The sequence below is a fragment of the Nanorana parkeri genome, unplaced genomic scaffold, assembly GCF_000935625.1.
Source record: "Nanorana parkeri isolate BGI_ZX_2015 unplaced genomic scaffold, ASM93562v1 scaffold1671, whole genome shotgun sequence".
NCBI lineage: Eukaryota > Metazoa > Chordata > Amphibia > Anura > Dicroglossidae > Nanorana > Nanorana parkeri.
Window position 1 is genome coordinate 97,334 of NW_017307939.1, and position 27,942 is coordinate 125,275.

The 27,942-nt window shown below is 42.0% G+C and overlaps 1 protein-coding gene across 1 annotated transcript; it reads left to right on the plus strand.

Moving 5' to 3' along the window:
• Positions 1–3,404: 3,404 nt before the first annotated feature.
• Positions 3,405–27,924, plus strand: PTCHD4 (patched domain containing 4; the record flags this gene model as incomplete). Its single annotated transcript, XM_018571083.1, is given in 3 exon segments — positions 3,405–3,428; positions 5,140–5,620; positions 26,291–27,924. Coding segments are annotated over 3 exon segments (2,139 nt in total), but the record flags the coding sequence as incomplete, so codon positions are not given.
• Positions 27,925–27,942: the final 18 nt, after the last annotated feature.

Here is a 27,942-nt window from a genome sequence, read left to right on the forward strand (position 1 = left end):
GTGCTTGCTTTTTTTTTTTAAATGTGTTTTCACAGTATCTGTTGCTGCATTATGCAGAGTGGCAGAAAAAGAGAGCAGCAAATGACAGCCACCAGGAAACTGCAGCCGGCGAAGCTCAAGGTTTGGTGATGTGGTGTTTTTTTTTTATCTGAACTTGAACTTCAGAATAAGCAAATATTATCCTCATACAAGAGTCATGTGTATTCTTCCTTGAATCTTGGTGAGCTTTGTGTATTCCTTCTCCAGTGTGATACTTGGAGCTTCCTGTAATAAAGACCGCTCGCTGCTGCTCTCTCTCCTTGTGCACGGTGACTGGTCTTGTCTCCGCCCCCTCCTGTAATAAAGACAGCTCGCTGCTGCTCTCTCTCCTTATGCAGGGTGACTGGTCTTGTCTCCGCCCCTCCAGTAATTTACAGCAGGCAGTTTGTAGTGGGTGTGGCCTTTTGGGTCCCTCCTACAGCTCTGTTCTCTGCCCAGGCTTTGTACAGCACAGTGATGATGTCATTGCTAATTTATAAGGCAAATTCTGGTTTGGTAAAGACATTTGGTACTCACAAAGTGGATTTATACCCTTGTGACTAGTGTGAAATGTATTTAAATGAAATATCCTCAGGACTCCAAGAAATAATAGCCTGTGACAATGGAAACTATGTTTTTCCAGAGGAAAAACAGCACAGAGAATATCTACCTGCTCTACTCCTTTCTCTTGTGTTAAGCTGAACTCCTTCTCCTAAGCACCATCCTTCTCCCAATCCCTCCACACATTTGCTCTGTCTCCAGTCACAGCAGCTGAGCTTGTCTTCATGTGCATGTGTGGGGGATCAGGAGGTCGGCATTCACTCCAGTATCACTAGGGGGTGCTTATACCAACAGCTACTCCATCCTAACAAGAAGACAAGGCGGAGCTTTGAAAAATGCCAGAATATTTTAGGGCAGGCTTCACACCTTGCGATAATGCCTACAGGTATAGAAAGAGCATAAGGGCTCATTTACATGGGCGTGCACGTCTGTATGGCGTTCACGCCCATGCAGAGACCTGCTCCTAGGAGGGACAGGTGTAGCATGTAATTGCAGACAGTCTTCGTCCAGGTGCGGGCACCCAGACCTGCACGGAGGTGCAGGTCAGGGTCAGCATGTAGTCGCATGCAGCCGCGTCCTCCTATAGGGATGTACAGGAGTCTGTACAAAATTACACGCTGCACCTGTCCCTCCCAGGAGCAGGTCTCTTCATGGGCATGCACACTATATGGATGGGCACACCCATGTGAATGAGCCCTAAAAGTTTTTTGTCAAATCTGATTAGTTATTAATATTAGTTAGTATGGGATGGTGTTTACACCCCGTACACACCATTGCGTTCCATGAACGTGTCGTGGTGATGTGCATTTGTGGGAGTTTTTCATGTGTTTGCCACGCATCCACATTGATTTCCATGGGTTTCTGCACGTCCAGCAAAAATTGGAAAGTAGCTCATGCAGCAAATTCTGATATCTATGTTCTGTGTTTTCTTACCCTTGTTTGTGCGCTTTCACGCGTGCAAACGCAAGGGAAAAATGAGCCGTTTTGGGATGCCATTAACCAATTATGGCACTGCAAGTGCATTGCACATTTTTTATGCAGCACAGTAATACATTTCAAAGAGTGTTTTTTTCCAACATTTGGCGCATGCTTACAGACTAGGTGCGAACTGTGATTTAGGGACAGCACAGGGTACTTTTCTAGGGTGAAGGTGAACTTACCCTTTAAATTGACTCTGTTACTTTGCCCAGTCAGGGAGCTGGCAGTGAGTGTCTATTCCTCTCTTACACCGCAAGCAGGCTCTGAGTCTGAAGTAGGTAGACTCACTGAATCTCAAGGTTCCGTTTTCAGATTTGACCGTGTTGTACATATTGGTCTGCTTGAGATCGAATTGTTACATTTTATTTAATTTATTTTTTATTTTATTGTAATTTTTTAGCTACACATAATTGGGCTGGGGATGTTGGGTTGGTTGCACCCCACCCCTACAGAGTATATAGTAAACCAAGAATTAGGTAATGGGGCTTTGGTGGTACAACCAAGAGTCAGTGTACCATAAAAGCACCATTTATTTGTATTTTCATTCACAACCACATCAAAATCTCCCATATACACCATACACACTGTTTGCATGCTTCAGTAACTTCACATATCTTTAAATCAGAATGTTCAACATAGATCCATTACAAATTATTCATAGCTTGGCAGTGCTGTAATGGTACGCAGTCCTCAACGCATTTCACATAGAGAGCTTCTTCAGGAAGAGGGAGGGAGTTGTGTTCCAACACTGATAAAAAAAAAAAAATAATGGAAACACCAACACAGAAGGGGGTCATATCAGCAGAGACAAGTCCCTATTGGGTGCCAATATAGCCTGATCTGAAGAACACCAAGGTCTCTCTGGGCACCTTACATTTTTTGACAAATTATTTTTTTGACCAAACTGATTCATATCTCTTATAGGAAGAGCCTTTCCTCTATATATTTTTTTTTTTTTCGGGGGAAGGGGTAACATTGTTGGCGCTGAGCTGTTGTCGAAGTATAAATGACTGTGTGTGGTGCACTGCGTATCTATAAAGAATAACAAACCCAATAAAGTCCACAGATGTTTTATGTATTCATATGCAGACAGGAACCGAGCATTAAATTATTCGGGCCTGCGGACATTCACTTTGCTTACAAAGACAGCAATCGGAGCCGCTGTAAAACTGGTTTTATAGCCTTGTTCAGGATAACAGTCTCTTTTATCTGTACTTAAACAACTTCCAAACAGGAAGGTTATTTAAAAGTAAGCATACGACAGGTAAGTGAAAGAAGGAAAAACATGAACATTAAATGGGAATAATGAGACTGAGTGCAGCGATGTTCACTTCCACAGACTGCCAAGTGTGTCCCCCTGCCATGTTTTCTGGGCTTTACTAGACCTCTAATGGTTCTTTAAGAGGACCTGTCACTAGCAACATGCGAGTTAAATAAAATCAATAAAATAATAACTGTGAAGCTGGACGTGTTTGGTATCTATTCAGTCAGTGCAACCTCCTCTTTTATATTTTACCAAATACTCTCTTTCAGTGTGGGTACCTAAAAAGTCTGCAATATGTATCTAAAGTAGTTGTAACCACCTGGATGCAGTATCCCAGTTTATCCCCTAAATGGCGTTGTATGATAAATGACAATATGGATATTGGATCATTTTTGTGAAATATGGTCTACTATATGTGGTGCGGGTCTACAAAGTGGGATATTTTAACGGGGTATAGAAACCATGGAATTTTAGGTCAATGTGAAAAACCTGATCATTCAGTATGTTCAGAGAGGCAGCAGACCTAATTTTTTGGTCCCATAATGTTGCTGAACCTAGACCTATTATCCAATGGAAGGCTCTGACCTATTTGCTTAGCTAAATCCAGGTGGTGACTTTTATTTGGCCAGGCAGTGTATTTGCAGTTATAATTGGTCCATGGTAGTCTTTGATACAGGTTTTGTTGTTTTCTTTTTGAATATTCTTCCACAGTATGTCATGTCTATGTAAGTGTTATGAGAACAGTTCCTGCATGACAAAAGACTAAATGTGAACATTTCTCATTGAGCACAGCAGGTTCTTCAATAGTCTATTATATCAAAAGGTTCTATTTACTTCCATGCTATCAATATCAATTTTGCTAGAAATATGGAATACAGCTTTATATCAAGATCGCAGGGATGCTCAGTAGCAAAAAACTTTAATTATTTTGTTTGTATTTAAATGTAAGGCAGAAGAGCCATGACGAAGACATAAAATACATTTTTTTGGCACTTCCATACACTATGGTCTGACCTCTGCATGACTCTGATGGGTACACAAAGGGGGTTATTCACTAAGGGGGGACCCCTGGAAAAGCACCCTCCCAGTGCCGAGGGCATGCGGCCTGGTATGGCAGGGAGGGGGGGGTGTGCGCTAGCTCGTCTCCCCCCCTTTCCTGCCCTTCCAGTCTGCTGCCCAAATTAAGGGTCTGGTTGGGAATTATAGGGGGACCCCACATTTTTTCCCCTGTGTTTTTGGGGTGGGGTTCCTCCTTAAAATTCCCACCAGACCTATAGGGCCTTGTATGACTTTTGGGGGGAACCCCACACACTTTTTTTTTTTTTTAAGGTCCCTCCTAACCTTCCTATCAGACCTAAATGGTCTGGTATGGATCAGGAGGGGGACTCCATGCCTTTTTTTTTTATACATTTGCGGGGAGAACAATCTGGTTTGGCAGACAATTCTCTCTGCTTCGGCTGTGAACTCAGCTCGGCCGAGCCGAAGCATATACATTTGGCTCGGCTGAGCTGTTCGGCTGCTGTACGGGCTATTGTACAGCAGACCTTCGGTTCAGCTGAACCCGAAGGGCTCTGGCGGCTGAAGTGAGCCGAAGAATTAGCCGAAGCTACAGCTATATCATTCGGCTCCTTAGTGAATACCCTCTAAGTTCTGACAGCAGTAGAAGGACTCTTGCTGTTGCAAGACCCTCTAAGAAAATAAGCATGCACGATTGGGAAATCTGCCATACGACCTACATACAGGAGGGTCACATAGTGCTAGTGACCTGTTAAGACTGCCTTCATGTTCTGCAGGCAAATGGCTGCATGCAGAGTCAATGAACATGTAGTTATGTCCAGCCAGTCTTAATATGTACACAACCCTTGCCATACAGCAGAACCAGGTTAGCGATTTGACTTTTCTTTGGTGCAGTTCAGCAATTTAGTCTGGTCACCTCTCTGCCCTGCCTGCAACCCGATTAATGAACAATGAAGAGGCAGTAGAAGACTGATGACCTTATTTCTCTGCTCACTCTGCTCTCTCCTCCTAGTACCATGTCACAGCTTTACTGTACAGGTGATTAAAAGAAGTTCATACCAAGACAAATTCAGGGACTTACACTCGGTGAATTTGAATACCTGTCCCTCAGAAATGTTAAACTCTAAATAGTGGTACCTTTTGCTGCTCATTGCTGGTGGCAACCATAACAGCCTTTCATCCCAGTGTTTAATAGGTGTTGCAAAGTCAGCTTTGATGTTAAGTATTTCCAAGCTGCTGTGTTTATCATTATTTGTCTATGTAACCCCTTTAACACAGCTCTTTGTTTTATGTCTGAACAGGATGGACGGCAGACTTTTATTGGACACCAGCTGGGTGGTGTTGCCGAAGTGCCAAACAGCAAGGATCAGCGGGTCAAATCCGCCAGAGCCATCCAAATGACGTACTACCTCCAAAACTATGGCTCTGTGATCCAGGACCACATCAACGAGCAGTGGGAAAATGAATTTTGCACACTAATTCACCAGCTGCAAGAGGAACACCACGACATTCAGCTCTATTCATTGACGTCCTTCAGCTTGTTCAGAGACTTTCAGAAAACCATAGAGTTGTCTAGAAGTAAGATAGTGGTGAGTCTCATGCTGGTCCTTCTGGCTGCCACTCTCTCCAGCTCTATGAAAGACTGTCTACGCAGCAAGCCTTTTCTGGGCCTACTCGGAGTACTAACAATCTGTATCTCCAGTGTCACCGCGGCAGGGATCTTTTTCGTTACTGATGGAAAATATAACTCGACTCTGCTGGGAATACCATTCTTTGCCATGGGTAATTATACTGTCCTTCATACACAGAGAGATAGCCAGAGTGGTTTTAGTAAGTGTGACTTGATATGCACATATGATGTGCATATTTGCACATTGTGGCCAATAGTCCCTGGAGGCCCAAAATGTTTTATTGTCTCTTTCTGGTGGTTTAATTCCGCTTTAAGAAGATGCGAAAGACAAAAGGGCAGCTCTCCACTCTACCAGATGCTTATATGTCAAGTGATACTGTTGACATATAAGGGTACCTGTTTATTAGAAGCTCAGTAGGTGCTCAGTAAGACTTTTGAAAGTTTATGTAGGCATGCATTCTGATTCTGTGGTTGATTTGAAGATTTGGTTTCTGTTATGAATGGATTGTAAACCACACAAATCCTTCCCATATGCCTTAGTGGTCAAATGTTCAGCCAAGACTACTGATTTATAACTATTCCGTTTTAGCTGCTGTGGGTATATAAATAGTGATTCCCAGATGGTCCTAAGTTGTGATTGAAGTGCAGTAACGTGATTGATTGGGAGAATAGGTTTGAGAATCGGTAGAAGTCATGACTCAAGATCTTCATCAGGTTTAATCTCACAAGAAAGATCTTAACATTGTGATCAGTTCTATAGGTCAAAATGGATAGCTCAAAGTGGAAGTTGAGTCTAAATTCTCAAAAGTGCTGCAAGGTGGGCTTTTTATGGCAGAAGACACTGTGTCCCTTCTGTCATAGATGTTTCTCACTGCTTGTCACCACTTTTCTCGATGTCTTGATGTCTGTGCACTGAGCCACACATGTGCATGTGTGGGAGTTACATCATCAGGGCCCAGCCAATGAAGTGGGATGAAGATGGAAGTGCTTGTGACTAAGGGGTTAAGTCAGGGTGGAGCCCCGACAAATAAGTGATCACATTCAACTGGACTTATTTTGTACTATTGAAGACATTTTGCTGCTTATTCAAGTGGCTTCTACAGTGCTATTGAGTGTCAGGAACATAGCACAGCATGTATCGCAATATTAGAAACTGCTAAGTCATCCTAATCCAATTATCATAGAGCCATGAAATATGTCCAGATGGAGTAGATTGTCCTGGAACATGATGGGAAGTGTAAAAGAGTGAATCACCAACGTGGCTACAAATGTTCCCACCACTCATTAGAACCGAGGAACCCTTTGGATAAGTGGTGAAACTTCTACAACATTACAGAGCAAGTCCAACTGAATGTGACTATTACTAGGTATATCATGACCTTGATAAATGATAACCATCACAGACATTTTTTATAACTATTGATATCCTTCAAGTCCATTTCCAGCCACCTCAATTTCATTTTTAGACACTGTAACTCTTGTAATAATGACCTAAAATACGTGTTTTCCCAAAAGACACTTTACAACCCTCTTTAACGTCTTTGCTTAGCCAAAACTTATTTTCTTTGGATAGAGTAGGGAATAATTAAAACCCCCGATTGTTTATTTTTTTGCTTTCTGGGTCCCTTTGGGGGAGATTTCCCTTCACTACCTGTCCTTGAGATGTAATAGCAAGTAGGAGAAAATATCCCCAAAGTTGGAAGACATCACATTGTCACTGGAAGAGGTGCCTCCTTTGGAAAGGTCTCTCTTCACCTCTTGCAACAGCGACAAGTGTAAAACTTTGGATTTCTCATCCCTATCCCCCTTTGGTGACAAGTGGCAGCATCTGTATAAAGCCCACCTCCATATGATGGAAGGGGTGACATCACTGATACCCCTTAGCTCCGACACCTGCCAACATGGTATTTTGGTGGTGGCTGCAATGGAGTAAGGAGTATAAACTGGTCGCTGGATGAGCTATATGCAGACACTGTCACTTTGCACTGAATCACTTTTAGTATAAAAAAGTATCTGCCATTTAAAATTAAAGGGGCTTAAAAACATATTAACACTTTCAAAAAAAATTAAATAATTCCATTATGTCCCAAAATCTAAAAGTGAAATTGCTTCAATACTTTACTCTATAGAAGCTTGGCCGGTGTCCATAGTTTGCACCGACGGGACTTGACAAGCTTGAAACCGTTGTAGGCACGTTTGATACATGGTTCTATATTAGGTATGTTTCTGTGTTGTTAACAAGCAGTTCTAGATGCAGAATTAGACACAAGGGTGTAAAGAAATAATTTGTATGCTTCTGCTCACTGTCCTTAGATGATGAATAAAACCCAGTGGGGCAGATATACAAAAAGCTTCACAGGCAGTTTCTGCACGTTGTTCTTTTCTTTTAGCAGCGACAAGAAATTCATAATCACATTTAGGCAATTTTCCCTCATAATTTGCAACAGCAGCTGTATAGTTATTATAGTTTTAAACTGAGCATGTTGTGTGTGGGCAGTCCCTTCGGGGTCTTATATCCCCCTCCTTAGATTTTAGATTTGTGGTGGAAATAATGACATATTAGTACCCTCTGTTTTACAAAACATTGCTGCACAATATCACAGCACTTAAGGCATGTTCTAGTGGCCTCTCAAGCAATATTACCATGTATGATAAAATCACTTGAGAAACCATTTCAGCGCACCTTAAATGCTTAATATCAAATAAGGCATCTCAAACTTTTTGAGCTATTGCTATGCCTACTGTAAAGTTGGGGAGCTCACAGAGCACTCGCACAGTGTTTTTTTCTATAAAATAAGAGTTTTTATTTCTTCTCTTCAGGCAACTCAAAAGTGAAAAACACAAATGGAAGCTTAACGTCTGCCACAACTCAAAGTAAAGTGCGCTTGTCTTTCAGCAAATAGGGTATATTATATAGTCTCACCAAATCAAGGTTGTCCCAGTATTTTAACGTTTTCCTCAACAAATCGCCTCAGGGGTACTTCATACCCTTTAGCAGCTTCCAGCAGCTTTCCACACACCTTGTGTGCCTGGCTCTCTCAGCCTGTCAAATCCTCCAGCCTCCCTGGCTGTTCCTTGTGTGGCTCCACCACAGCACCTGGCTTGGCCCTCGTGTGCCTCCGGCACACACCACCTCCTCTGAGCTCTGGCCCAAAACTCTTAACAAGGCTGCTCTCAGCCACCTGATCAGCCCAGACTGGTCATTGGCAATACCTGGCCCAGGACTGGAGATTTCATCCCACCCATAACTCTAAGGCCTCGTTCACACTATTCTCAGTGCGTTCCGTCCCGATTGTGGCCCGTACGCACTGGATCACATTGCAGCAGGCTCAGTATGTTGTGCGGCAGGAGGGGGCATGGCGGTGCATTGGAGTGAATGCCACCGCAGCCATGCCCTCCGGCCGCAATGCGATCGGCTGCATGGGAACGCAAGGCAACATCAATGCAAGCACTATTTTTTTGGACCGGACCACAGGCATTGATGTGCCTTGCGTTCCCGTGCGGCCAATCGCATTGCGGCCGGACGGCATGGTTGCGCTGCCATTCACTTCACTGCACCACCACACCCCTCCCGCCCCACAACATCCTGAGCTGGCCGCAATGCGATCCAGTGTGTTTTGGCCACAATTGGCCCGGAACGCACTGAGTATGGTGTGAACGAGGCCTTAGAAATCTCCAGAGCTCCAGATCCCAGCTACAATTTCAAAAACCCGGAATAAATTGAAAAGCCAGCTTCTTTCTTAGAGAACTGTTTACATTCTGGACCCTCTCATCATCTCTGGCTGAGAGTCCTGGATGCCAAAGTTGCCAAACTACACCGTGGTATTGCCATGACCTGCCACACTACCATGATAACATACAATTAACCCTGAGATTCCTTCGCAAATTGAATGAATTTCAAATTTAGAAATACTGGATTTTTGCTCACACTTGATTGGACAATTGAAGTCAGCATAGCTTCACCTAATTTACTAAGCTAAGTGCAAACTCACTTTGCAAAGTAAAAATTCACTTAGCTTAGTGAATGAGATGAAGCTGTGCTAACTATAGTCATCAAATCATGTGTGAGCAAAAATCCAGCTTTTCTTGTCCCTTGCATACGATTGGGATTTTTTTGAAAAGTAAATTCTTCACTTTGCTTCAGCATAGGAACCAAACTAAGGGGTCTATTCACAAAGCTGCCGAGGGCAGCCGAGTGAATGACCGATCAGAAGTGAAGTGAGCCGAACACTGTTCGGCTATTCACTTCAGGCTGGTACGGCTGATTTCAGCCGTATATCGGCTGAAATCAGCCGTACATCGGCTTGCTTCGTGTGGCTTCGGATTCACTTTGCAAAATAAAAATGAACATTGCAAAGTGAACATGTTTCAGACCATTAACAAATCAACCGCATTGCCTCAATTCTGCAAATAGAAGAACTGCGGACTCTCCTATGGGCCATTGACTGACCGCCCTATGAGTCATTGGAAAATGGGCAAAGGAGCTGGTAGGCTTCTGTTTGGGAATTAGACATGTATTTAGCCTAGAAGCAATTTTATACTTTTACTCAATCATATGCCTTTATTATAACACAATAAACCAAAACTGTTTCCATTGTAAGTTGTTTAAATTTCGACTTTTTCTCTAAATGGGAACTAAAATCCTTACTTTTTTAAATACATGTGTAAAAGAAATCAGCTTAAAGGAAAACTTACTTTCAGTACATTTGTCCTTTAATGAATCCCCCACCCCGCTTAGTGCAGCATAAAACACTAGCATTCACCCCATTCCAGAGATCTTCACTGTGTGGCTCTGCCCCAGCACAGCACAGCTTTTGCAATGCAAACATCCCCATTGGTTCCTCTTCATACCTTACATGCATGCCACAGCCCCATTCAGTCTTATGGTTGAGCCATCCTCACATAATGGCAAAGTTTCTGTTCCACTAAATGAACCCCATCATCAAACCATAGTGATTACAGTAGGGATTACTGTTACCTGATGAAGGGGTTGGTTTAGTGCAGTCTTTCTCAACCAATTTACTCTGAAGAAGACCTTGAAATAATTTTCTAGTCTAAAGGAATCCATGCTAAAAATTAGTTGTCCTACAGTTCACAGTATATTAGCATGATCACTAAATTGTACAACATTTCACATATAAGAATAAATAATATGGCATACCTAGCATATCTGACACCCGGGCAGATGATTGTTACATTATCCTACTTTGTATGACAACAGTCTTAGAAATTAAATGAATAATAATAGCAGAAAAGAAATGCAGACATTAAAAGTTGTGGTGCTCCCTTCTTGTGGTGGTCAGTGTAGGTAGGAGACCAATTCATAATTGCTCAAGGAACCCCTAACAATCTCAAAAGGAGCCCTTGATCTCCATGGAACTCCAGTTGAAAAATGCTGGTTTGGTGGCTGCCAATAACAAGCATTTAGTCCCCGTTCACACCAGGGCGTTTGTAGCTCGTATTTTTCAGCACAGAAAAGCTCCTCATAAGCCTTTGAAGTATGTGCCTCTGTTTAGGTAGATCAGCACGATGTGACCCTTTTTCCTATTCTTAATCACCCTGATCTGCCCAAAAAGAAGCCCATGTACCTTTTTCAAGTGACCAACTGTGAAGTATGCGCCTTTTTTTAAGGGAGATCAGTGCGATGTGGCTCTTTTTCCTTTTCCTAATCGCCCTGTTCTGCCCTAAAAAGAAGCTTGTGTACCCTTTTCCAGAGAGCGACTGTGAAGTATGCGCCTCTTTTTAGGAAGATCAGTGCAATGTGACTCTTTTTCCTATTCCTAATCGCCCTGATCTGCCCAAAAAAGAAGCTCCTGTACCTTTTTTTCACTACCGACTTTTTTTCAGCACAACCCTGTGCTGAGACATGAACGGAGACTGTAGAAATCAATAGTATTTCTTGTGCAGAGCTTTTCCATGCTGAAAAATACGAGCTACAGATGCCCTGGTGTGAACGCGGACTTAGGCATACTGATGACGTGCTTATCTCTGTTCATTTTGATATCATGTAGGTAAACAACTGCAATGACCCTGCAGTAGATGTTTTATTTTTTGGTAATACCCTTATTTTATTTAACAAGTAATCTAAATGGGCCCCCAGATCAGCAGGTTACAGACGCATCGGAGTAGGGTAGAATGGAGCTCTACACCTTTATAAAAACAGAATCCCTGAGCTTAGGGCGCCTTTAAATTCATCACACATACATGTTTTCTAAATAAACCTTCAAATTGATTCTGTGATACGTTTACCTTTTATTGGGTTTTAGCAGTAATGCCCAAAGGTTTTCCAATATTAAAAAAGGTAATTTACTTTTTGTTCTGAACAGAAAAAGCAGAATAAACTTATATTGAAAGGATGACAGAAGACAGATTGTAGAATCAATATGATATTTGTGTTTTAGAGAGAAGTATGATTGTGGGAATACTAAAAGAATCTTATATAATTTTCTGCTTCATCTAATCAATCCAGTGTGTCCCTCTGGTGATACTATAAAAATATCCAGGAAAGTTTCAGCATGTAAAGTAAATATACTTTGCATCCATGCAGTTTTCAATTGAATTTTAAATGACCATGAAGCTCTGACTTCCAGCTGGGTAACTGCACAAAGATACAGACGCAGTTTAGGTCCAACCGACATAAATGTACCGCAGGAACTTGTACGCTTATAGGATTACATTTTGAAAATTGTAATCTTTTTACGTAGCTTAAATTTGCATTTAATGTGTGAAACAGCAGCAGGCAAATGAAGGCAGAACATCGGAGTTTACTTTAATTTGTTTTTGAGATGGAGGTTGCCATCATCTGACTTGCAGGCTTGCAAACTGTGCCACCCTGTAAAAGAAGTAAAATACTCACCTGTCTGGCAATTCAATTCTTCACGCTCTTGAAAAGCTACAGAGCGCCACTGTTATCTAACACTTTCAGGTGTGTTGGACGATGTGTCCATCACTGGGTGATGTGGTTTCTTCATCCAGGCTTACTTCACTACAGAAATCAAAGGTGATTAAGCAGCCGCTGGGAAAAACTAGAGCGCATAATGCGGGACAATCTTCAAGAGATTAAGGAATGGATTCCGCCCACAGGTAAGTATTCAACTTCTATTTTTATAGGTTACAACTGTTTAGATTTATTTTATCTTAGTAACAGGGTCACAATAAAATTATGGAGCAAGACATTTTGAATGCAAGAACAGACATCTGGGATACCTATCCAAAGTGTATCCCACCTTACTTTTTACCAGAAACCCCAAAGATGGGTGCTGAAGTGACTGCGGATGGCACCGCTGGAATCAAGGTAGAAGCAGGATGACACCAGCACACCAAACAAAATGGTCAAGTGATCGCATATTGTCACAAAGAAGCAGCGTTTCGGAGCCACGCAGCGTCCCCTTCATCAGGCTCAGTATGACAGCAGTGCAGAATACCCATAAGAAATGAACAGACACACATACACAAATGCAAAGGCAGTGAATAATGCAACATCCCACCCCCATGACGTCAGAATGACGTCACATTCTGGCCACAATGTTCAAAAATAACAACATAAATAGTAAATAGCAAGAACTATTTTTTTTGGTGTGCTGGTGACATCCTGCTTCCCTCTTGGATATCTGAACGCCTACTCAAGGAACATCACAATGCAGGAAGTCCAAGAACGTGACACAGCCCTGATCGCAATACAGATTGGTAAACTAAACCATTAGATTGTAGTCCATCACACTAGTGAGCTTGGAGCGGTGACTACTTTACAAAACATGTAAATTCTTCTTAGGATTAACAAATGTTCATTTATTGAAGTTCCTTGTAATATAAACAGGTGCTTTCGGGGCCACACAGGGTCCCCTCATCAGGCTTAGCATTGACCATCAATGCTAAGCTTGATGAAGGCACCCTGTGTGGCCCCGAAAGCCCTTGTTTATATGACAAGGAACTTCATTAAATGAACATTTGTTTATCCTATGAATGATTTTGATGTGCTGGTGACATCTCTACACAATTGCTGATATTTGCGGCGCAATACACAGTCAGTACCAATTCAGAGATGATTGGAGGATCTACAGCCGAGTGATACACAAATAAGATACATTCTTGTTAATAGTTAAGGTACCTGGATGTATTTTTAAGATTTAACTGCTGAGTTTAGTGTCACTTTAAGGTAGTTAAATGAAAGAAGGACTAAGGGATTTCATTCCAAAAGAGGGACAGTCCCTCCAAATGAAGGACAGTTGGAGCTTTGAAAGTTCATAGCATGAAAAGTTCAAGTGGATTAAGATTCATTTTAATGGAAGTTGGCAATCTGAGCAATGTTTTTAGGGGTACACAGATGGCTATGGGGGGCAACTTGCTGGTAACTGTGGGCAAATATCAAACTACATTAATGCATATGCAATAATATAACATAGGACATAATAATAAATTAAATAACAGAGAATACAAATATTTCACTCTAAATTAGCCTACAGCAGAAAGCCCTATAGGGCCCTGCATAGAGAATAATTTATGTCTTAATAAGTACAGACCGGCTATCGGTTTTCTGCCTGGGAGATGTAACTTAGCAGATTGTACTGAAGATGTAAATCTTCCCCCATAAGCACATCAGTGTAATTGGCTGAGGATTCTGCGTTTCTCTATTATTTACAATACTATTGATAAGGGTTTCCACTTGACTAATGTGCCTATGAATTATTTAACTTGCAGTGGAAGATGGCACTTCCCTTACATCTCGCTAATTAAAATGGCTCTTTTTTTTTGGTGTTTACTGAAATTGCAGTTTAGCCTTAGGAATGACTAAAAATAAAGTAGATTCCAAACCATACAGAACAGATGAAATAGGTTTAATGGATGTTTTGTAGCCTCGTTAGCTGGGAGTAGGAGGAGTGATTTGAAGTCAACCTGTGTGATAGATAAAGAATGCAAATGAACATAGCCACTGCATAGCGGGTACCATAGTGAGCCTTACCATCACTGTAATCCCCCGCCATTATTGGAGCCCATTGCTATAAAAGTAACCACCATCTGAAACCCCTTCTGGTGGCAGCTTTTGGTCTAAATGATTGGCTGTTCATGCTCCAAGCACTGTATTACGGGGGCATGCATGTGTGCTCCATACCCAAAAAGAGATTTTTCTCTTCTCCGGCCTGCTCCAAACTCTTCACCCTTTTGTGAATTACCCTGTTAGTTTTGGATAGAATGGGGAAGTGCAAGGGTCCATTTAGATCTCTTTGTTGTGGTGAAAAACAAATTTTTACATTGCTGTAAGTGTTGGATCTTCTGTGCATGGATGATAAATTGTATGCAGGATGTGTGTCTGTCTCGCATTCTGGAGCTAGCTATACTAGGATATTTTTAATTAAGTAAGCCGCTTATTAACAAACTTCAATAAATTATTCATTTCACAGAGGAAGCATCTAAGTACTGCAAAGATGTTATCTTTTTAATCAGAGCCTTTTGTTCTTTTTATCCCCGGAGCGTGTTGCTACTTTCTATGCGCAGTGTAAATTGGATGGGCAGCAACACATTTTTTAGTTCTTTTAAAGGCAATGTGTAAATAAATAAATATATTTTTTTATTTATGTATTATGGTCTGCACTAAAAGATAACAATGTAAATAATATTGTTTTTTGTTAGATAATAATGAGAAAGTGTATTTTTTAATATTATTTTAGCCAGCTGATTCACATGATTGCATGCTCTCATTAGGATGTTTTTTACAGAGTCCTGTAGCTCAAGATGCAATTTACACATGCATGACAGCAGTTCCCTCCCCATATGGACATGATAGCAGCCATATACACCGATCAGCCCTTATATTATGAAAACTGAGAGGTGAAGGGAATAACATTGATTATTATTTAGTTACAATGGCACCGTGAAGAGGGTGGGATATATTAGGTAGCGAGTGAACATTTTGTTCCTGAAGTTGATGTGTTGCAAACAGAAAAAATAGGCAAGCCTAAGCATTTGGGCAACTTTGACAAGGCCCAAATTGTGATGGCTACATAACTGGGTCAGAGCAACTCCAAAACTGCAGCTCTTGTGGAATGTTCCCAGTCTGCAGTGGTCAGGACCTAGCAAAAGCAGTCCAAGGAAGGAAAACCAGTGAACTAGCAACAGGATCATGGGCAGCCAAGGCTCATTGATGCTCATGGGGAGCAAAGGCTGGCCCGTGTAGTCTGAACCAATAGAAGAAGTACTACAGCTCAAATAGCTGAAAACGGTAATGCTGGTTATGACAGAAAGGTGTGTGTGTCGCTTACTTGGGGAAGAGATTTCACCAGGATGCACTATGGGTAGAAGTCAAGCCGGTGGAGGCAGTGTGATGCTTTGGGCAATGCCATTCATATGGATATTACTTTGACACTTACCACCCACCTAAACATTTTTGCTGACCAAGTACACCCCTTTATGGAAACGGTATTCCCTGATGGCAGTGGCCTCTTTCAGCAGGAAACTGTGCACTGCCACACTGCAAAAAATGGTTCATGAATAGTTTGAGAAACACAACATCGAGTTTGAGGTGTTGACTTGGCCTTCAAATTCTCCAGATCTCTATCTACTCGAGCATCTGTGGGATGTGCTGGATAAACAACACCGATCCATAGAGGCCCCATCTCACAACTTACAGGACTTAAATGATCTGCTACTGACGGCTTGGAGCCAGATACCACAACATACCTTCAGAGGTCTGGTGGAGTCCTTGCCTCAATGGGTCAGGGCTGATTTAGCTGCAATAGGGGAACCTACTCAATATTAGGCAGGTGGTTATAATGTTACTGCTGATCGATGTATATGCTCCCCTTCCTCACAATATTCATATGTATAGCCCTTTTGGTCCACCACCACCTTTGCAGGCATACTATATATACAGCTCTGTGTGTATATACTGTATAAATAGAGAGGGGGGGGGGGGGGAGATAAAAAAAAAGAGGCAGACATTAAAGTACTTTGCAGTTGTCTGAATTTTAGAGAAAAAAAAGATGTCAAACTTTATTTTTAGCAAAAATAGGGATAAAAAACATTTATATGTTGCATAAAGTTTCTCCAAACCTCAATTTTGCACACACCAGAGTGTCTAAAAATAATGTTTAAAAATAAGCACAACTATCAAGAAACATTCATATATTTTTCTTCCTTCTGTGGGTATCACAAATTCCCTATATCAATTAAACAAAACTTTCCAATCAGAGAGCTTATATTGTCATAAAGTTCCATAGGATCCATTCAATTATCTGTACCGATGCTCTCAGTTGGGACATTCATCTTACATACTGTATATTCACCGTTGACTTTCGCTCATTGATATCCTGATCAATTCTTTGTGCTCAGATGCTATTGTACTGTCTGTTATTAGGTTCATACAGGCAAAATGTCCTCAATAGAAACAGAGATTCCCTATGAAGTCAAAAGTTTCTGAAATATATTCTTCCTATTATTAAATACATAGATTTTTTCCTTGTATATCTTTCTCAATCCATAGTCCATAAATGATGCTCCTGTCTCACAATATTTAAAGACATGCAAATATCCATCTCAAAGTGTGACTCTGCAAGCAAAACCGCTTTCAGTGATATAAAGTGCACTTTGTTATCCATATGCATGCAAACTGCACATTAACTTCCACAATCTCATCTAACTGGTCTGACTATTTCATCATGTTCTGATCTAACTAGCTCATCATTATTTTCTTTTAACTTTTTTTGCTCTACTAGAGAGCCTATGGAGATAGATTGAATCTCTTTCTACTCACAGAGGAGAAAGAGATACGGTGGAGGCATCTTTCACTAGCAATCACTGTGATTGACTATCACAGTGATAACATGTTTGAGAATTGGTCCTCCCGGCTCCAAATTGTTAGTATGAGCCTAGAACTGTCGATGACAACTCGCTCTCTGAGCTGGAGGGTCTTGATCAAGCATGCTCTCAACACAAAAACATGTCGCATATATCCGGTCTCACAAAAGAAACCTCACCTCTGTGACACTTCACAGAGGTGAGATTTCTGGTTACGCCCCTTCGTCCCTGTTGCCAATAGCGAGCACAGGGCGCCATGGCAACAGGGGCGACAGACAGCCAGCACAGCCGTGTGTCGGAGAAGAGGGGCGACATGGGCTCCAGCTTCCCTACTGCTCTCCCAAGCCTGTATGGGCAGAGGCAGCGGGTATCCGAGGAGAAATAGAGCGCTACAGCCGGAGCAGAGCAAACACTGGAGTGATCAGCCGATCACTCCAATGTTTGTAAACAAATGGGGACACATAGTACTATGTGTCCCCAGTTATGAATGAACAGGGAGTGCTTTACATCACTTCCTGTTCATGAGTTTCTCAATGGGTGGAAGCAATCACTATAGAGGCTTCTACCCATTGATAGCTGGATGATAGTAAATATTTTACTATCACCAGTTTCTGAATGAATTATAAGCCTCTGTACTGAGTGCTTTCCATTCATTTAGAACAGAGGCTGCAGAAAAAGAGATTGAGGACTCTGGAAAATAGTTACACACACACCCATTAATGTCTAAACCTCTGGCAACAAAAGTGAGTACACCCCTAAGTGAAAATGTCCAAATTGGGCCCAATTAGCCATTTTCCCTGCCTGTTGTCATGTGACTCGTCAGTGTTACAAGGTCTCAGATGTGAATGGGAAACAGGTGTGTTAAATTTGGTGTTATCGCTCTAACTCTCTCATACTGGTCACTGGAAGTACAACATGGCACCTCATGGCAAAGAACTCTCTGCAGATCTGAAAAAAAGAATTGTTGCTCTACATAAAGATGGCCTAGGCTATAAGAAGATTGCCAAGACCCTGAAACTGAGCTGCAGCACGGTGGCCAAGACCATACAGCGGTTTAACAGGACAGGTTCTACTCAGAACAGGCCTCGCCGTGGTCAACCAAAGAAGTTGAGTGCACGTGCTCAGCGTCCTATCCAGAGGTTGTCTTTCGGAAATAGACGAGTGCTGCCAGCATTGCAGCAGAGTTTGAAGGGGTAGGGGGTCAGCCTGTCAGTGCTCAGACCATACGCCGCACACTGCATCAAATTGGTCTGCATGGCTGTCGTCCCAGACGGAAGCCTCTTGTAAAGATGATGCACAAGAAAGCCCGCAAACAGTTTTCTGAAGACAAGCAGACTAAGGACATGGATTACTGGAACCATGTCCTGTGGTCTGAGGAGACCAAGATAAACTTATTTGGTTCAGATGGTGTCAAGCGTGTGAGGCGGCAACCAGGTGAGGAGTACAAAGACAAGTGTGTCTTGCCTACAGTCAAGCATGGTGGTGGGAGTGTCATGGTCTGGGGCTGCATGAGTGCTGCCGGCACTGGGGAGCTACAGTTCATTGAGGGAACCATGAATGCCAACATGTACTGTGACATACTAAAGCAGAGCATGATCCCCCTCCCCTCGGAGACTGGGCCGCAGGGCAGTATTCCAACATGATAACGACCCCAAACACACCTCCAAGACGACCACTGCCTTGCTATAGAAGCTGAAGGTAAAGGTGATGGACTGGCCAAGCATGTCTCCAGACCTGAACCCTATTGAGCATCTGTGGGGCATCCTCAAACGGAAAGTGGAGGAGAGCAAGGTCTCTAACATCCACCAGCTCCGTGATGTCGTCATAGAAGAGTGGAAGAGGACTCCAGTGGCAACCTGTGAAGCTCTGGTGAACTCCATGGCCACACAAAATATTGACACTTTGGGCCCAATTTGGACATTTTCACTTAGGGTGTACTCACTTTTGTTGCCATTAATGGATGTGTGCTGAGTTATTTTGAGGGGACACCAAATGTCACATTGAAGCAAAGTGTCATTTCTGCAGTGTCATCACATGAAATGATATAATAAAATATTTACAAAAATGTGAGGGGTGTACTCACTTCTGTGAGATAAGTGCAATAGCCAATAGGAATCTAGCTATGCACTTGTATGCCTTTCTTTTCTTTTCTGTCTGACGGTCAGGCTGTGGCTCCCGATGTCAGAAAAGAAAAGACCCCACCCAACCCCCGACCTACAGTAGCGGTCACTACGGTAATCCCACTGTGGACGCCCCGCTATGCCGGGCGGACCCTAAAATGTCATTTAATAGCACTTCTGGCTCGCACACGGTGGCAAACATGTGCAAAGTCTAAAAATTAGTTTCAGATGATATGAACGGAAACTAAAAATGTTTCTATTAGTTTAGTCGAACAAAACAAATTGTTATGCTATTTTGGTCACCAGCACATTCTGGAGGCGGGGCGCATGATGTCACAGTTTTCTGTTCTTGTCTCCGATGCAAAATGTGTTACATTGGTGAGAAGGGTTTAATGGCCTTTATGTTTTTTCAACACACAAGAACATTTAATCACATATTAATCACATATACTACCTGTGCAGTTTCAGAAATAATGAAAGACCTTCTAGAGTAGGCTTTCTTTCCTTTATTGTCCTCGAAATTGTTTCCTCTTTTTACAAGATGGAATGTAGAGCAATGGTCACATCTTTACATCTTCAATTACTGCTGCTTGTCAAGTCAATTTGCCTTTCATAATGGAATGTATTCACTGCAGACCCAACAGGTATTTTAAAAGTGGGGCACATCTCGCAATAATAGAAGAGAATGTGTCTACTGTTTTCTTTAAATTGTTCTCTATAAGAGGCAAGTGCAAATGCTTCTCTAAATAGGAACTTTACTATATCTTTGAAATAACAACAAAGCACCTTTTAGAAATGTTTAGTAATGACAATACAAACACATACTTCTAGATAATTGCCAGCTTTTTATTCTTTGCATTCCTTATTCCTCTTTTCTTCCCCAGTCTTCTGATAGTGGCCATTTTTACTAAGTTACTATATCTTCTTTACTTCCTGGAACTCTGGCACATATGACTAGGACATGTGACCATGCACATAATCTCAGGGCAGGAAAATGCCTTATCCTGAGACCTCATGAGGTTACAGATGAGCAATGCTCTGCTGATATAACCTTTCCAGGGTGCAATGCTTGGGCATGGTTTAATTACCTGTGCCCAAGAATACCAGGAAGTGAATGAACTGTATTTGTAAGTAAATTAAATATGTTTGTTTAACTAATGAATGCAGAGCAGCATGCTGAGGTGATTTTTAGTGAAAGGGGTTAAAAGAGAACTATGGGGTAAGTGTTTTTCCCCATAGTTCTCTTTAGGGTCACAGGAGGACATATACTAGAGTCCTCCCGTGACCCAAAGCTTAGTATATCGCAGGCTATTGCCCGCGATATACTGTGAGCACCGCAGCCGGGACGGATCCAGACATTACTGTTGAGATCCACCCGGCTGCATGAGTGACAGCTGGCTCTGCCTATCTAGAGGCAGAGCCAGCTGTGCCCGCCTCCTCCCCCATTCATTCCTCCACTCAGCGCTGGAGGATCAGAGAGGGGAGGGGATCCCTGCGGGGAGCGGTGACTGACTGTCACTGCAGGGAGACGATCGAGAAGTAAGCAGATCGGCGGCATGTTTTTGCTCACTTCCCGATCGATAGAGCTGACCTGTGACAGCTTCTTTGTCACAGGTCGGCTCTAACTATGAGGATGAGTGGAAATCACTCACCTCATAGTTATCCCCCATTCGTTCCTCCACTCAGCGCTGGAGGATCAGAGAGGGGAGAGGGGAATCCCTGCGGGGAGCCGTGACTGACTGTCACTGCAGGGAGACGATCGGTGGCATGTTTTTGCTCACTTCCCGATCGATAGAGCTGACCTGTGACAGCTTCTTTGTCACAGGTCGGCTCTAACTATGAGGATGAGTGGAAATCACTCACCTCATAGTTCTCCTTTAAAGGTCTACTCTAACAGAGCTTGCCACATTCCCCAATGACTCCCATACCATGTGATCATTCTAGTATGTAGTTGATGCTTCTCTCTTTTTTTCTTAGATCCAGACTGAGTGTTTCTCTTCATTCTTCTTGGTCTATTCATCCCTATTCTTATCAATCCATGACTAAACCCCAACTCTTGGAACCTAACTTTCAATTATTGTGCCTCTTTTTCAAATTCATTTTCTGTACCATTTGGACGGACATATAAAAAATGTCAGAATAACCTGTATCATTTCCGGTGGGTGATTAGGGGTTGAAATACTGACCTGTGACAGCTTCTTTGTCACAGGTCGGCTCTAACTATGAGGATGAGTGGAAATCACTCACCTCATAGTTGTCCTTTAAAGGTCCACTCTAACAGAGCTTGCCACATTCCCTAATGACTCCCATACCATGTGATCATTCTAGTATGTAGTTGATGCTTCTCTCTTTTTTTCTTAGATCCAGACTGAGTGTTTCTCTTCATTCTTCTTGGTCTATTCATCCCTATTCTTATCAATCCATGACTAAACCCCAACTCTTGGAACCTAACTTTCAATTATTGTGCCTCTTTTTCAAATTCATTTTCTGTACCATTTGGACGGACATATAAAAAATGTCAGAATAACCTGTATCATTTCCGGTGGGTGATTAGGGGTTGAAATGTGGAGCTACTGATCTTTGCACCTTCCTTTTTACTTTTAAATCCATAAATTCCATTTCCACTTTTTCAATTTGTATTATAAGTAAACATTGACCCTTAATAACAAGCACATCATCTATGTATCATTTCCATAGGCCCATAGAGTCCTTTTTGCTAAAATTCAGACAACAGCAGAGTACTAGAATGTCTACCACTTTTCTATCTCTCTTTTTTGATATAAGCTATTTTTGGGGGTGTAGTAGCCACTGAATATATGTGAGTCTGTCTCTTAATTAATGAGCAATAGCACATGGCATTTCCTTTATGGATAGTTATTTTAATACTGTGTATACAGCTATCTGAGACAACCTTCCCATAGTAGACACATATACAGTGCCCCCCAATACCACCACCACAACCTCAAAGAAGGCTCATATGCAGTATTCCCCCACCTCTACAAACCTTAGGAACATACTGCATATGAGGCTTCTTTGAGGTGGTGGTAGTATTGGGGGGCACTGTATATGTGTCTACTATAGGAAAGGGGCCCAAGATAGCTGTACCGTATTTACAGCATTAAAGGCACAGGGCTTAAAGGAGAACTATGAGGTGAGTAAAAATCACTCATCCTCATAGTTCGAGCCCACTTGTGACAATTAAACTGTCACACATTGGCTCAATGGATTGGGAAGTGAGCGAACACATAGCGTTGCCTGCTCACTTCCCTATCATCTCCCTGCAGAGAGTGGGGACTGTCAGTCAGCGCTTACCGCAGGGATTCCCCCCCTTCCCCGCTCCGATCCTCCAGTGCTGAGTTGAGGAACGGATGGGGGAGGGGGCGGGTACAGCTGGCTCTGCCTCTAGATAGGCAGAGCCCGCTGTCACTCACGCAGCTGGGTGGATCTCGACAGTAAGAGCAGCGGCGAGTCAGCGCTGGTCCGGTTGGAGGAGCTCCAGGTGGGGTCTTAATTTAGCAAGTACTTGTCAAAATGCCCTGTTTTTTTCCGCCCTCACCCTGCAGCGCCCTCAGGCGGCCGCCTGACTTGCCTTGCAGTAGCTCTGGGCCTGCTCCTGTGACCCTTAAGAGAACTATGGGGAAAAACACTTACCCCATAGTTCTCTTTTAATGATTAAAGTGTATGCAAAGCTGAAGCTTTTTTACATTTTTGGTAAAGTGTGGAAGGATTAGAACTTCTGAGGAGATTCACCCTTTCTATTCGTCTTGGTGACCGTTGTCTCCAGGACTAAAAGTGTGGGAAAGTCTAACATTTTGAGTTGTTGCCAAAACAGGAATAGAGGGGAAGTCAATTGTTCCTGTGACTGCTGTCTGGGAGGAGATTATACTACCTTCGGCAGCTGCTGTGCAGGCCTCAGTGCCCCTGCAGACAGTCGTCTGTTTGCTGCTTACTTAAGCCAGTAAAGGAAAAAAAAACCCTCTTGTTTGCTGTGCTGTACATTCGTTTTCTCTTTTTTATGTTTTTCTTCCTCTGAACCTTTATAATAGACTTGCTAAGAAAAATATCAAATGTGGAACAATAATTTTTTAGAGGGCTGTAGGGAGCTCAGTGTGAAAGTGTTGATTTTTGTAGGAGCAGTAATAGCAGTGGGGCAGTCTCAGGTAATATGTCTCCAGGCTATGACTGTCTTCAGTCTCCAAAAACTGCTATAGCATGTCTGCTGTCCCTGACCATCTCCCAATGCACATCGTCAGTCTTTTACAGCTTTCTGTAGCATTACATTCAGTGAATGTTATGTGCGGTTCCTTGGTGAGGGGCTGCACTTGAGGCCAACAATCTCAAGTAAGTTGACCACTCTATACAAGATTTAAAAACAAAATTATTTTGATATATTTTATTCCCAATCCTGCTAATCCTGTGCAAAATAACCTACTTAGACCTGCTTATGATTAGATAGGTGACCTGCCATACTGTGGTCACTTCTGGAGGGACAGGACTTTGAAGTTGATAGAGAGGTTTAAATGGAAAAGCTTCGGAGCTGGATGCCCTTGCTCATGGCAACTGGGATTTGCCCAGCCCTGCTCTATAGTACCAAACACACAGTTGTCAATTATTGGTTGTTTGTTATAACAAGAGAAGCCTGAGTGGACAGGTTTGCATGGAAAAAAAAAAATATTTAGGCTGTTTGCATAATTTATTTTCCACAAATTTGTACTGCCGACTAAATTAATGATCACACTTCCTATTGAACAGATTTGTTAAGTTTTATTATTTGTTTCCCTCCAGAGAGGCTAGACAAACTTTGGCATGGTTTATTCAGGTCCCCATCAGCCTGATTGATTGATTGACTGTTCCTGCAAAGTTCTGGAAATGAATGACACGTTGTCAGCTCTTAGAGAATAAAACCTTCAGAAGTTTGCATAGCTTCTATGTGCAGCTGATCCAATTACAGTATCTCGCCCTCATCCATTATTTATGGTGTTTGACTCAACTCCCCTTCGACCAAGGGTGCATGTAGAAGTCCAAGCGTCATCGGTAACCTGCCTGCTCATGTCAAGTAGATTTAAGTTTAATTCTGCCTAGAATTCTTTCTATAAAATATGTTCTCATTTATTAAAAATATTAGGTGATATAAAAATATCTTAGAGGATTGCTTTCTTTAATATCCATCTCAGAATTCTGGAATCTAATAATACAATCACCTATTAATATGTTAATATTTGAATACCTTGTTTTTGTGTATAGTTTGTAACTATAAATGGACATGGAGACAGGCATGGTTGCTCATTATATACTGTATATATGCTCTGTTTCCTGTTTGGTAATGGTGAACAGTTAGTATAGTTTCTGCCCTCTTTCAGTGCAAGCCTATGGCTCCAGTTACAGTCAGGGCCGGATTTGCTCTCCCTGCTGCCCCAAGGCCAGGTTCCGCAATGCGCCCTCTCCCCGCCAACCGTACCCCCACCTCCGCCCCAAATCAATGGAGAATGGCAACTGGATGGCAGGGGCGGCAGGGTTAGTTCTAATTTTTTTGTTTCTTTATTTTTTCTTACTTTTGTATCACTTTTTTTTAATTTATTTTTTAAATTTTTAGCTTGTCGTTTATTTTTTTATAATTTTCTATCTTATTATTGTTTATTTATTTTTTATAATTATTTTCTTATTATTTTTTTAATTTTAATTTATTTTTTTATTATTTTTTATTAAAAAAAATATTTCTCTTAACTTTATTGATATCACACAGGAGAAAACAATCCCCTGTGTGATAGCAATTGGAGGTGACAGGTTCTCTTTACACCTCCAATGCAGGAGTTCTAGCACAGCACTGTGCTAGAACTCCTGTCACAGCTGAGATGGAAAGAGCACAGCTCTCCCCTCTCACTGTGTACATTGGCTGCCTTGACAGGAGACAGACTCGGCGGTCGGGGGGAGGACAGAGTCACGAAGACAGAGCCAGCAAAGAGAGGTAAGGGGGGGCGAGGGGAGGACGGACGACAGCACACATTTTACAAGTGATTGCGGCGACATTGCCGCAATCACTTGTTAATGAGCGAGCGGATTCCCCACACTACATTTAGTCCTGCCATTCCAAAGCAGGACTAAATGTAGAAAGCAACTTACCGCCCAGAACTATATGTTCCGGGAGTCGGGGACTCCACGGCGCTGACGACCCAACGCCTGGCCTCAGTGGCCTTGTGGGGAATCCGGGCCTGGTTACAGTTGACTAAAAACAAGAGACTCCCAGTGATAATACATTTGTGTTCAGCATTGGAAGGCTGGTAGTTGGAAGCTTGAGAATCCTAACTCTATGAATAAGAAACATTTTTCCTGTTTTTTTGTTTTGTTTGTTTGTTTAAACTTCAATTGGCTTTTAACCGCTTGTGGCTTATAATATTTTGGGGGAATTCCACTGGCAAAATCCTACAGACTTCTGGGTTCTACTGCCTTCCAACATACAGTTATGGTTTTCCGACTGCCTTCTCTATTATGTAAAATACATAGAGAGGAATTTATTAAAAAGGGGAGCACACAGAATCTGGAACAGCCCTGCAAGGCAACCAATCAGCTTCTCTCTTTCATTTTCAAATCTTAACTGGCCAAACTGTAGAGAGAAGCTGATTGGTTACCATGCACGACTGCTCAAGATTTTGTCTTCTCCAGTTTTGATAAATTCCCCCCATAGTAAACCCAAAAAAGAAGAACTGCACAACCCAATTATGCACCATCGAGAAAATCTAGGTATTATTGTCCAGATCCCGAGATATGCAAGAAACTGGTGGGTGAATGAAACAGTCTACATTGACCACAAACTGTATATCCAATTGTGTGGACTGACTTGAATACCTCCGCTTTGTATAAATGAAGGGAAATATGTCCTTGACTATGAAACGGCTTCTCTTTTTTGTCTTTCAGGTCACGGAACGAAAGGAGTTTTTGAGCTTCTTTCTGGATGGAGGAGAACCAGAGAAAGTTTGCCTTTTAAAGACAGGGTAGCGGATGCCTACTCTGATGTAATGGTGTCGTATACAATGACCAGTTCTCTATATATTATCACATTTGGAATGGGAGCTAGCCCTTTTACAAACATTGAGGCGGTAAAGATATTTTGCCAGAACATGTGCATTACTATTGTCCTGAACTATTTCTATGTCTTCTCCTTCTATGGCTCGTGCCTAGTCTTTGCTGGCCAACTGGAGCAAAATCGTTATCACAGTATCTTCTGTTGTAAAATTCCTTCTGAAGAGTATTTGGACAGACAACCAATATGGTTTCAAACAATGATGAGTGATGGGCATCAGCATTCGACCCACCATGAGCCAGACCCTTATGAGAGCCATTTCATTCATCATTTTCTAAGAGATCATTATAATGAGTGGATCACAAATACGTACGTCAAGCCCTTTGTGGTCATACTATACCTCATCTATGCATCATTCTCATTCATGGGCTGCCTCCAAATTAGTGGTGGATCAAACATTATAAACCTACTAGCAAGTGACTCTCCCAGTGTTTCTTATGCTTTTATACAACAAAAGTACTTTAGTAATTATAGTCCTGTGATTGGATTCTATATCTATGAACCTCTTGAATATTGGAATGCCACTGTTCAAGAAGACTTGAAAACCATAACTCATGGATTCAATACAGAATCTTGGATGGAGCAGTTCTACCAGTTTTTAAAGGTTGCTAATATTTCGGCATCAAACAAAACTGATTTCATTAATGTTCTTCAGAACGTTTTCTTGAGGAAACCAGAATTTCAGCACTTCCGAAATGACATTATTATTTCAAGGTCTGGAGATGAATTGAATATCATTGCATCACGGATGTATCTAGTGGCTAGGACTAGCGAAAACACACAATGGGAAGTGGTTGAGCTCCTTGAAAAGCTGAGGCCGCTCTCCTTGATACAAAGCATAAAGTTTATTGTCTTCAACCCCACCTTTGTTTTTATGGATCACTATGGCTTGGCAGTGACAATGCCAGTCGTTATCTCTGGTTTCAGTATCTTGCTGGTGTTAATTTTTACCTTCTTCTTGGTCATTCATCCTTTGGGGAACTTATGGTTGATAATTACTGTCACTTCTATTGAGTTGGGGGTGTTGGGTTTAATGACATTATGGAACGTTGATATGGATTGTGTATCCATCCTGTGCCTTATGTACGCTTTGAACTTTGCCATAGATCACTGTTCCCCTTTGCTTTATACATTCGTTTTAGCCACCGAGCACACAAGAACTCTATGCATACAAGATTCACTCAAGGAGCATGGCACAGCTATTATCCAGAATGTCATAACGTTTCTTGTTGGGCTGGTACCCCTTCTGTTTGTGCCTTCAAACTTGACCTCCACACTGTTCAAATGCTTGCTGCTGACTGGTAGTTGCACGATACTGCACTGCTTCGTCATTTTGCCTGTTTTCTTAACCTTCTTCCCTCCTTCTAAAAAACGCCACAAGAAAAAGAAAAGAGCCAAACGGAAAGAGAGAGAAGAGATTGAGTGCATCGAAATTCAGGAAAATGCAGATCACGTGACTTCTATTTGAAAAAACAGTGGTCAATAC